The 12,132-nt window shown below is 34.7% G+C and overlaps 1 protein-coding gene across 1 annotated transcript; it reads left to right on the top strand.

Annotated features, from left to right (window-relative positions):
• Nucleotides 1-1,005: 1,005 nt before the first annotated feature.
• Nucleotides 1,006-11,221, top strand: LOC104085511 (uncharacterized). The gene is made up of 7 exons (XM_009589565.4): nt 1,006-1,351; nt 7,652-7,701; nt 7,785-8,031; nt 9,767-9,919; nt 10,042-10,147; nt 10,249-10,363; nt 10,950-11,221. Exons 2-7 carry the CDS (start codon nt 7,654-7,656, stop codon nt 10,983-10,985), a joined length of 705 nt encoding a protein of 234 aa, XP_009587860.1. The 5' UTR covers nt 1,006-1,351; nt 7,652-7,653; the 3' UTR covers nt 10,986-11,221.
• Nucleotides 11,222-12,132: the final 911 nt, after the last annotated feature.

Here is a 12,132-nt window from a genome sequence, read left to right as displayed (position 1 = left end):
CGGAACCATTTAAATTACAATCAAGAAAATAAATTATATGGAGAATTTTGAGAACAATACAACAACAAAAAATCTAGTTTAATCCTACAAGTGGGGTTTGTGAAGGACAGTGTATACGCAAACTTTATCTCTACATGATAAAAAGTAGTAAAAGTTTGAGAACAATAATAATACGTATAATTGGAAGGATATTGCAATAATTAGTGACACGGTTCTTGCTTGATTCACATGGCATTACATGTTTGTGAAACGACAAGGCACCAAATAACATTAAATCCTACGACAACAAATCATAAAAATTACGCACACTTTCTTCCAAAGATGAATGATTCAGACGTTGTTGTCTGTATTTTTCTTAGTAGTTTCTACTTCCCTTAGGATAGTTGCTAGGTGCATTGTTTTCATTGATGTTAACTTCCGTGAGCACCTAATTTTTATCCACATGAAAAATTACTCTAAAAAATAGTACAAAAATAATTTTAATTATTTTTATAGAATTTTAGGAGTTTTTCTTTTATTTGTTTTGCATTTATTCGCATTTTATGCATAGTTACAAATATTTTAAATCGTAAAAATCATCAAAAAAATATTTTATCTTTCATTTAGTGTGCTAATTGTATTTAGGAATTAATCATAGGTTAAAAGCATGGTTAAAATAAAAATCACAAAAAATATTCATTAGCTTTAATCAATTAGTTTAATTAATTAGTTAAAACTTAAAATGCTAATTAGGTCGTTTTGCAAAATAAATTCAATTAGAAGTAATGTGGCTATGTTTGAAAGATCAAAAGAAAGAAGGAAATACAAGGGCTATCTGCTTGCTATCTCAGACTACGCCTAGCAATCTCGAACGCCCAGTTGCGTTTCAATACCAATACCCAGCCCAAATCCCCATCCAAATAGCCGGTCCAGCTCCGCCCACTACCCAAACGACGTTGTTTGACACCAAAACTACGTCGTTTCCTAGCCTCTTCTTCTTCACTCTCTCATCTGCATCCATAGTTCCATACACGCAATTCTCACCCAAAAATCAATCTCTCTCTCATCTACACACATCTCCCCTTCAAAATCAAGTTGAAAATTATTCCCAAAATTGGATTCTGGATCTAAAACAAATTTCAAGAGCCAAAAGAAAAAAAAAAGCGAACAAAAACAGAAGGACATAGGCTAAAACAACGAATTTCTGTCATTATTGAAAGCTGTTGTTCATGGTTCTGGGTTTTCTAAGGCTGTTCTATGTCGAAGCATTGCCGAACTTCTGCTGTTGTATTGCTAGGTCTGTTTAGCTGAGCTCCACCCTTCACTGATTCGACTCTAGTTGGCCATTTTGATTCCGTTCGCGAAATACTAGGTACACACCTCTAAGTTTGTGTTCTTATTTTTGAAATGAATGAATCTATCTTTTCTTCAATGGAATCCTTACTTGTTGTTTGTTTTTGTGTGACTGATTTTATATAGAGTCAAGTAGCAGATCCGAATTTCAGACTTGTTTGTGAGGTCTATTTGTCTTCGAATCATATAAAAGTTTATCTTTAAGTTAGCTTAAGGCGTGTGAATAGCCAGATTATTATCATGTTTAGCATCTCCATATTACTGTAAATCGTGTATTTGTGGATGTTAACGAAAAGTAATTGGGCTGTTTGCTACTGAAATGTTCGCTCATTGAGGATAAAGTGTGAATGCTGAAATTAAGCACGAACAGATACGAATCAGGCGTTTAAGATTTGTCGGCTGCGATTTGTAGAACAATCCTTAATTTCAAAATATTTGAGTCTCGCTAGTTTTCTTGTTTGTTAACAGAGGGTCTATATGTATATCTTACCTGATGCTTCTTGCTTTGTTTTGGAATCTATTTGAAGAAATTGATCCTTAGTTCTAATTCCTAAATGATTTGAATACTTTAATATCTCTAGAATATTTGTTGGCAGTGGTTGGTTATTTAAATTTCATACGAATTGTTGTTCATAAATAGGTCATGGGTTTCGATCTCGAGAGATGAGAATTACATTTGACATTAAAATAAGAGTTGGAGCTAATAGAAGAGGAAGAGAGTATGGACAAAAATGCATTCAATTTGCGTGGCTCGATAACTTTAGTATATACTTAAATAAGCTATCCCACCTCTCCATAATTAATTTACTTTATTTCTTGCATACTTTCCATAAATCAAGGCCTTGCAATAATCCCAAACTTAGGAAATGAACAACCATGAATACGCTAGAATGCTTTAGGCGCGTTTTTTTAATCTATTATCGTGATTATGTACGCGTTCGCGTGACATAATTATGATTCCCAAAATAAATCAAGGTACGCGTTCGCGCGACTTTGGCCAAAACAATCTTAATAATTAATAAAGCGTGATTAATTGTGTACACGTATGCGTGACATAATTTTAACGCCCCAAATAAAACGAATATACACACATGTGATCCGTTTCAAAGATAAAATCCATAAACGCCATAATTAAAAGCGGTAAAAGGCAAAATGTACGTAGGTTCTAAAATGCTTAATTAAACAACTAATTAAGCCAGGTATGATTAAAGCGATCGTGCTAAAACCACGGAATCCGGGAGTGCCTCACACCTTCTCCTCGGTTAATAGAATTTCTTACGTGGGAGTCCCTCACGGAATCCGGGAGTGCCTTATAAAAGTTATTAAAGACAAAATTAAAGCAAGAAATGATTTTGCTTATGATAATTTGACCATGACAATTATTATTATATGATTTTCTCCGTAAAGGAGATATTCACCATATGGATGGTGTGACAAAAGATCTTATAGTACAAAATCAATTAAGAGCTCCGGAAGAGCTAATTTGTTACTACCCGGATGAGTAAAATTGTTCATGACATTAATATTGTAGTAAGTCTCAAAAGAAACTTTTTGAGTTTCAAATGTACAAGCCAAGTGGTTGGCATATTGAGACTATAAATGAAAGAAAGATTGAATATCTTTAAATTACTATAATCATACCGGGTAAATATAAAAGGTTACCCGACTTTTCTTCTATTTGTACTACACAAGTATAAGCATGATGATGTAAACTAGAGGTTTACTGAAACAAATATTATTTGGCATGACCGGTTGGCCATCTCGGTTCAATTATGATGCGAAAATTAATTGAGAATTCACGTATATTGAAGAAATATAAGATTCTTCAAAAATTCTCTTGTGCTGCTTATTATCACCTGCCATGTGAACCGTTTATTATTATATGATTTTAATAGATGCATCTATTGTATGGTCACATGTGCATTTGTTATCAACTTGCAGTTTGACTTTTGCAAAGTTGCTTGCTCAAATTGTTAGAGCACAGTTCCAGAATATAAATATGGTGATTTATCTTGATAATGCTGGTTTAAATCCAAGTTGGTTTAGCAGAAATTGTATGCCTCCAATTATAGCTAAACCATTGGTTATGAGAACAAACTTCCAAAACAAAATTTGGTATGAGATGTATTATTTAATATACAGCAGCACTTGTACGCATCTAGCCAAGTTATGAAAATTTCTCCCTATCACAATCGGTTTCAAGGTCAGGAACCAAATAATTTTCATCTAGAAATATGGGTGTGCTATATGATTTAATTATGCCATCACAATGCACAAAGATGGGTTCCCAAAGAAGGTTGGGAAATGTGTTGGTGATCCCAACATTAGGGAGAGAAAATGGGCAGCTTAGAAAGTGATACGTGGAATGAATTATTATGAATACATATAGATCCTCGTACAAGAAAATATGAACTTGAAGTTCAAGTGATAATTCATTTGCAAATTATTGCCAGACGCATTTGCTGACCCAAAGCTAAATGTCATATTTCAGCTGCTAATGCTCCAAATAGAATAAAGTCCACGAGCGACAGAGTCTATGGCACACAAGAAGCGTAACAGACCAATCAGTTCCAAAGATAAAACTCATTGAAGAAGGAGAGGAGCAAATTTTCAAGATGGTCATAATAAGGAGGCAAGTGCTCTAGTAGAGCACCACGACATAACACTTCATAAAATCTCATGGGAGAGGCTCAGGTACCTGATAATAATGAGATCTCAATAAGTTATGTCTTTATTGAGTGATGATGGAACCGATGCAAAATGATCGTCGATGATATTGTTGATATAATGTAGCGCTCAATATTATTAATATTGACGAGAATCTTGAGCTCAAATCTGTTATGAAATTTGGGCAGATAAATGATTGGCCAAATGAAAAATACGCAATGAAAATTGACTTCGCCTGAAAAATGTGAAGTCGGACGGATAGTCCTAACAGCTGAAAATATAAAGCCAGTGGAGGTATAAATATGTTCTTGTGCGAAAAAAAAAGTCAAGTCGATAGACATAAAGACGACTTGTGTCACAAGAAGATTTGTAAATATCCTGGCATTGATTAATATAGAGACATGTTCTCCTGTGGTGGATGTAGTCATTTCAGGTTTTAATCTGGCAATACATGAAAAACTTGATATGCGTATAATGGAAATCATTGAAGGATTTAAATTGTTCTGAAGCATATTAAGGTTCCCAAGAAATTTATTAAATAAAGCTTCAGCAAATTCTTATGTGAATTAGAGCGATCATGGCGTACATGATTTGTTTTTGTGTCTAGTGCAATTGGTGCACTAATGTATCTTGCTAGGACCATGAGTATAACAATATGCTAGTGAGATATAATTTTATTCCTATATGAAGATATTGGAATACTAGGAATCATTGATATAGGTTTGTTTATTGTAACAAATATTGTCAAGGTTTTGTTGGTTATGTAAATGCAGGCATTTTTTTGAAGTTTGTTTTTCAAACAATCTATTTGTATGTGAGGATACTGTCATATTATACTTTCACAAAACTGTCAATTATTGGTTCAAGTCATGCCAAGATATTAACAATTGATAAAGCAAGTACCTCAATACACAATAGACGTGTGACAAATGGCCTACAAATTGAACATGTAACAAATGAAATTTTTGTTCATCAATCAACATACACTGAAAAGGTTTTAAATCGATTTTACATGGATAATGCACATCCATTGAGTATCCCAATGGTTGTGAGATCACTTGACATAAATAAAGATCCATTTCGGCCTCAAGAAAATGATGAAGAGCTCGTTGGTGATGAAACTCCATATCTTAGTGCAATTACGGCACTGATGTATCTTACCAACAATACCCAGCCAGATATTGCTTTTGCAGTAAGCTTATTAGCAAGATTCAGCTCCTCCCCAACAAGAAGACATTCGAATGGTGTTAAGCATATATTTAGATATCTTCAGGGAACTCTAGATATGTGATTGTTTTATTCTAATGAATTCAAGGCAGAAATGATTGGCTATGCCGATGCAGGTTATTTTTCTGATCCACATAAAGCTTGATCTCAAACAGATTATTTGTTTACATATGGAGGTACATCTATATCATGTCGTTCAATGAAACAAACAATAGTTGCCACATCTTCAAATCATGCTGAGATAATAGCTATTCATGAAGCTAGGTGGGAATGTGTTTGGTTGAGATCAATAACTCAGCATATTCAGGAAATGTGTGGTTTTCTTATGAAAAAAGATAATCCAACTACACTATATGAAGACAATGCTGCTTGCATTGCTCAACTGAGAAGAGGATACATCAAAGGAGAAAGAACAAAGTACATTTCACCAAAGTTATTTTCACGCATGATCTTCAACAAAATGGTGAAATTAATGTTCAACAGATTCGTTCATGTGAAAATTTGACTGATCTGTTCACTAAGACATTACCAACTTCAACATTTGAGAAGTTGAGACAGAAGATTGGAATGCGCCATCTTCAAGAAATAAAGTGATGTTTTCATGAAGGGGAGTAAGATACGTGCTGTACTCTTTTTCCCTTAGCCTAGGTTTTGTCCCACTGAGTTTTCCTGGTAAGGTTTTTAACGAGGCAACAAATAAAGCGTATTACATATATGTGTACTCTTTTTCCTTCACTAAGATTTTTTTCTCACAGGGTTTTTTCTTAGTAAGGTTTTAACGAGGCATATTATCTATGGACATCCAAGGGGGAGTGTTATGAAATCTTGAATTATGGTGGATGTCCATAACCACCAAAGGAGTAATGATGACTACTCTTCTCCATTATCTCCATAACCTACCCCATGATCTTCCTCTCAAATTCTTAATGAAATATTCATGTAAAATATTTATGTAGTGACCATTCCACTAAATAGTGGCCATTCCACTCATTCTTCACCTTTCATGCTTATATAAAGGCCTTGTAATAGATAGGAAAGAGAATAGAATTGAAGAAGAAATAAGAATCTCTCCTCTCTTAGCTTGTTTTTCCTTGTTCTATATTGTTACTTTGAGCTATATTTTATAACAGGTTTCAATATTTGGAAATAATGCAGATTTTTAAATACGAATTAAGTGGCAATTTCGTAATTAATTTGAAAAAAATCTGGCAACCCAATTCTTAATAAAATGACCATAAATTCCTCATACGATGTCGAAAACAGTTGCTATGGTTCCAAAATTACGATACGGATATAATGGTTTAATCGAAACACGAATCAAAGGTCGTTTGCTCAATATGATAACCTTTATGCTCAAATCGACGTCGAAACCGAAAACAATCACCATACAACTCAAACTTATCCAAAACTCATCGGAATTTAACCAAACTTTGTGGACATGTCCAAAATCATCATACAAACCTATTGGAATAATTAAAACCCGATTCCGAGTCCGTTTACCCGAAAGTCCAACCTTGATCAACTCTTCCAACTTAAAGTTTCTAAAACGAAAATCATTCTTCCAAACCAATCCCGAACCGCTCGAAAATCGAAACCATCCATACACGCAAGTAATAATGTATAATATGAAGGTACGTAAAGTCTCAAACCACCGAATGGAACGCTAAAGCTCAAAACGAGCAAGTCGGGTCGTTACAGCTAGTCTAAAAATTATGCTAATTCTTTTTATTGGGAGTCTGCTCATAGTTTTATTATGATCTTGTTGGTTGATGATTCTGTCTAATAAATTTTTTTGTTTGAATTCAAAAGGCAAACTAATATTAAAATATTTTTCTCGATTTGGACGGCTTTGGTAATTGAAAGAAAAAAAATAAAAAGAGAAGGCCTTTTCTATAGCTAACACAACATTACTACGTTGTGGAATTGCAACGTGGCTTAGGAGAAAATTTTGTAATATAGGTATAGATATAGATATTGAATATAAATTACTATATGTCACTCAATATCTCTGACCCAACTAATTCACTTTTAAAGTGAGAGCAACTTCCTACTAGAAATTTGTCAGTTCACAATATTCAAAATCCAAGACCTTTGATTTAGAATGAAATGATTTCTCATCATCCATCCCACAATATTATGGTATTTACCCCTTTATTCCTATGACCAAATTGAGGGAAATAAGAAAATAAAATATAGAAAAACCCGAATATCAATCTTGACCCGTCAACTATGAAGCCCTTACTCTTTCTTTCCCTCCGTTTCTTCTCTTTTTCCTTAAAATCCTAAATAAAAAGGCGTTAATCCAATTCCAAAAACCCATCGAGATAGGCAAAAAGGTACACGATTTCACGATTTTCCCAAACCCCATTGTCTCAGTATGCAAATCTTGAATTTAACTGAATTTATTTCTAATTTTCTATCACAGAAATGTCCACTTATGCAGAAGATTTCTCTCAATTTGGTATTTCAGTGGAGGTAAATCCCATCCATTTCTACACTTAATTCAAAATTTTTACAATTTTGGGTTTACTTTTGTGTGTATATTTTAATGTATACAGGAAAAAGACAAACTTGTAGCAGAGGTGATTCGTTATGTATTATTCAAGAGTGAACAAAATTCAGGGTGTCCTATAAAGAGGGAGGATTTAACACAATTGATTACTGGCAAGAATTACCGTCAAAGAAGTTTACCTGCTTTTGTTATTAATGAAGCAAAATCGAAGCTTTCCTCCATTTTTGGCTTTGAAATGAGGGAGCTTCAACGCTCTCGTTCGTCTACTCAAAATGCCCGCTCCTCTCAGCAAGGTTTTGCTTAAATTATTGCTCTTAATACTCCAATTATAAATATGAGAACTTTTCTCTTTTGGGTCGTTTTATTTGAGGAACCGGGATTTATACTTGATTGGGTTCAGGATGCCACTGAATTTAGGGACCATTTGAGTTAGTGGGTTCCAGTGTTGTCAAAGGCTCATTTAAGGCGCGCTTAAGCCCTAAAGCTCAGAAAAGCTTAGGGAGGGCGCTTTGCCTCACTTAAGCTGCGCTTCAGTGTAGGCAAGGTACCAAGACGTGCCCCTTATCGCCCATGAGTTCTATCTTGAATGGAGCAATGCTAGACTACAAATATAATTGGCAAATAAGTGTATTAGTTGTTAAAGAAAAGAATATGAATCAATTTGTTACTTTTCTCTTGAATTTCATATATATATTTTTTTCTTGCATTGCACCTTTTTTAACTAAAGCCCGCACTTAAATTGTGCTTTGCGCTTAAAGCCCCAATTGTCCTAGAACGTTTTTTAGAGCTTTTCGCCTTTGACAACACTGGTGGGTTCGGAATTTTAATATTTGTTCCTATTTTGTAAATTTCTTAATACATATATATAGGGTCTAAGCCGAAGGTAGTGAGAACTTTCTTATTTGCCATTTTACTTCTTCAAAATTTTAGTTATATTAAGTAATTAAAACTCCAAATTATGTGCCCCAAACTTTGGTCTAGTGGTAAGAGTGGGTTAGGTACAAGTCAAGGGTTTGAACTCCGTTACGTACAAAAGTGAAAAACTAATATTAAGTAGAGAAGGGTAGAGGAGCTGTCCTAATATCCACCGAGCTTCGAATTGTATCACCACAGACTCTCGGGAATTTCTCGGTTATCAAAAGAAACTCCGCATATATGAATCTTAGTGTAGTATAGGGCTTTAAATGGGTGATACGCCATTTTTTCCTTCAATTAGCTAGAGTGTCGTCTAAATTCGCTTTCTGCGATATTTAAGAAAATGGCCTTTGTCAAATACACTAAAGTAAAGTAAATTGGTAGAAGTTTCCGTAGATTTTGATTTTTTTTGTTTTTTGTTTTTACTTTTAGAATAGAGAGAGAATAGAAATTAAGGATACCGCTCTCCTAGAAATTTTATCAATCCCTAAGCTTCCACTAGATGTCATAGCACAGGCATTCAATCTTCATGAAGAAGGCGAAGAGAGCCTCTTCTTGATGTGCAAAATATAGCCAGTTTCAAGCCGGATAAGGAACAGGTTGCAGAAGGTCAATGATGAACATTAGCATCCATTTTAGTGTGAAATGTGGGTCGGAAAATAGCAGAATGGATCCAGAGAATTCATATAGCCAATGCCAACTAGTTTAGGATTAAGCTGTAGTTGATTTTACCGAGTAGTTCAAAACTTGCATTATTTCCATATGGTGTTACATATTCTTTAGGTCGTCGATTTAGCTTCTTTATTTATCAAAAAGATGAATTCTGTAGGCATACCATTGAAAACTCCTGTTGCATTCTGTCTGAATATCTCTTAGATACATAGTAGGAAGTGTGTATATTTGCTCCTTATATTAAGCTATAATCTTCAAGAACAAACTGCAGTTGCAACTTTCATTGTATATTAGTAGTGTTAGATATTGGGGCTGCAAAATGGAATTCATCAGATTAAGCTGCAAACTTCTTATAGTGTTTGTTTAGCTCATTGGAATCATAGGCTGCATATTTTGTTATTTAATTGTGTATTTCCAATACGAATTTTTCATGATGGACAGTGGCAGTTGATGCGAAGTCGTATATCCTCATAAGTCAGCTACCTAAAGATGTATACGAGGCATGTGTGCAGGATGAAAACAAATCACATGTCACTGGTCTTACTTTTGTGGTTATCAGCATTGTCCATCTTGCTGGAGGCAAAATTACGGAAGGTATGTTTGCATTTCAAGTTGTACTTGAACATATTTAATTATTCCTATTTTCTCTGTTTCCGTTTCTTGCTAATATCTAATGAGAAATTAAACTTAAAATTGCTGCCATGAATGTGTTGAAGAAAATCTTTGGCATCAGTTGAGAAGGCTGGGATTGTCTGAAACTGATGAAAACCATCCTGTTCATGGAAACCTCAAACTGGCATTGGAAGCACTTGTTCAACAAAGGTTGGAACGGACAAACTTTTTGTTAGTCCATGTCCATGTCCATGACTCTCAGTTGTGCTTTCTGCCTTTCTGGTGTTAACTTTTTGTTTTTGCACATTCAGATATTTGCACAAAGAGAAAGTTAATGGTCCTGAAGGTAATACAACGTTTTATGAACTTGCGGAGAGAGCACTAGACGGGCCAATTAATGATGGAATGAAAGAGTATATATCAAAGGTATAATTCAGACTTTTGGCATGTCTTATATTTTTACTATTCTATTATTGCTTGAATGGCGCTATGTCCATGTTGTGCAAGGGTAAGAGGTAACAGAGTTGCATATAACTTAGAGTCTATGTTGTGCAGACTCTCTAAAATGTTGCCACACTCGTGTCGGATCCTCGAAAAATACACTGCTTTTGAAGGATTTGACACGCACTTAAAGATATTTTCGGAGAGTCCGAGCAACACAGCTTAGAGTTGCATATACCTTGATCATGAACTTTCAATCGTTTTCTTAGTAAACTTTTGCTGCGTCCTTATGGTTCTTGAATAGTTATTTGAGTAGATCTGTGCGAGAAATATATCGTATTGCTAAGGTATCACATCTCCTTGCATCAACATGAATATATGCCTGTTGTCTAGGACTTTGGTGCCCCCCTTATCGGTGAGTTGTGGTGATAATGGTAGCTACATAACCTAGAAAGTGCTTCTAATTTCACATTTATAATTGATGCTCTTTGCAATTTGATAAACTAGCCATTTGGTCAATTCCAAAAATTCAGATGGAGTAACTATTAATCCTTGAACTATCCCACTGCAGATTGTGAACAAAGACATTGCCTCTGCGGATTGCTGACTGGGATTCTTCACACGTGTTTTTGGCCGTAATTCATAACTGTATAAGATTAGTCTTTGAAGCTGTTAATTTGGTATGATGTTTAGATTAATCAGAGGGGTACCTTTTTCGTTCTTGGTCGACTTTTGTGAAGTACAGCTCATTAGTGTATTTAGGCAGCTGTGTTTAAATTACTGTCGTACTAATTAGTACTTATCTGTTTAGAAGTATTAATACAACCCCTCTTTCAGCTAAAATCTTGAATTAGTGTTTATTGGGATATTATTTGGCAATATATCATGCATCCATCTTTAACATATTTTTTGGCGGTGTTGTTAAAGACTCGCTTTAAGGCACAGTTGCGCCCTGAAGTTAGGTGCAAAACTGGTTGTGCACTTCACCTTGCTTGATTAGCACTTAAGTGCAGTCACCAAGGCGCTAATGCACCTCATTGCGAAATAGTGCAGACATGCATAATAAAATCACTTAATTGTAAATTTTTTATTTCATCTGTCCATAAAATTATTATTTATGCTTATAATTATTGTTCTTGGGTTTTTCTTTTTTGGCGCCTTTCTTTATTAAGGCGCTTTCCGCTAATTTCTAATTAAGGACCATCTTCGCTTTTTTGTGTCTTTTGGATAACATGGGTAATTCATTTGCTTGAACAATTAAGCAATTCACATCGTTGTCCTTGTCCACAATTTAACGAAGTTGTTAATATTGGAGATCTACATTAACAATTATTCATCCAATAAAATCAGTAATAAAAATAACTGCTAACAAGCACAAAGGAAACTTTTTTTTCCCCTGTTGATAAAAGTTAAACTAGTGCTGTCATTCCCGCAGGCTATGCAAATCTTCCCTTAGCTGTATTGGTAGCTCCAAATCAGGTTCAAATGCTGTTAGGGGAGAAAAATATTAATCTAACATGTCGTTCGTTACATGTTCCAAGCTCGGAGGATTCCACTGCATGTAACAAGCAACTAGATATTCTAAGAACAGAACTATTGTTAGTTGACACTCTTCAATAGGTAAGTAAGGCCAGATTACTCCAGAAAATGCTTAGTTTAGCACCAAATAGGGGGCGTACAAAGGAAATTGATAAATCGTATCAAACCGATAATTCGAGTCAAACAGGGGGAAAAAAATCTGAGTATGGTTTGAT

Source organism: Nicotiana tomentosiformis, chromosome 8 (assembly GCF_000390325.3).
Source record: "Nicotiana tomentosiformis chromosome 8, ASM39032v3, whole genome shotgun sequence".
Lineage (NCBI taxonomy): Eukaryota > Viridiplantae > Streptophyta > Magnoliopsida > Solanales > Solanaceae > Nicotiana > Nicotiana tomentosiformis.
The sequence above is the reverse complement of the archived record's forward strand: the minus strand, read 5'-3'. Positions and strand labels throughout refer to the sequence as shown.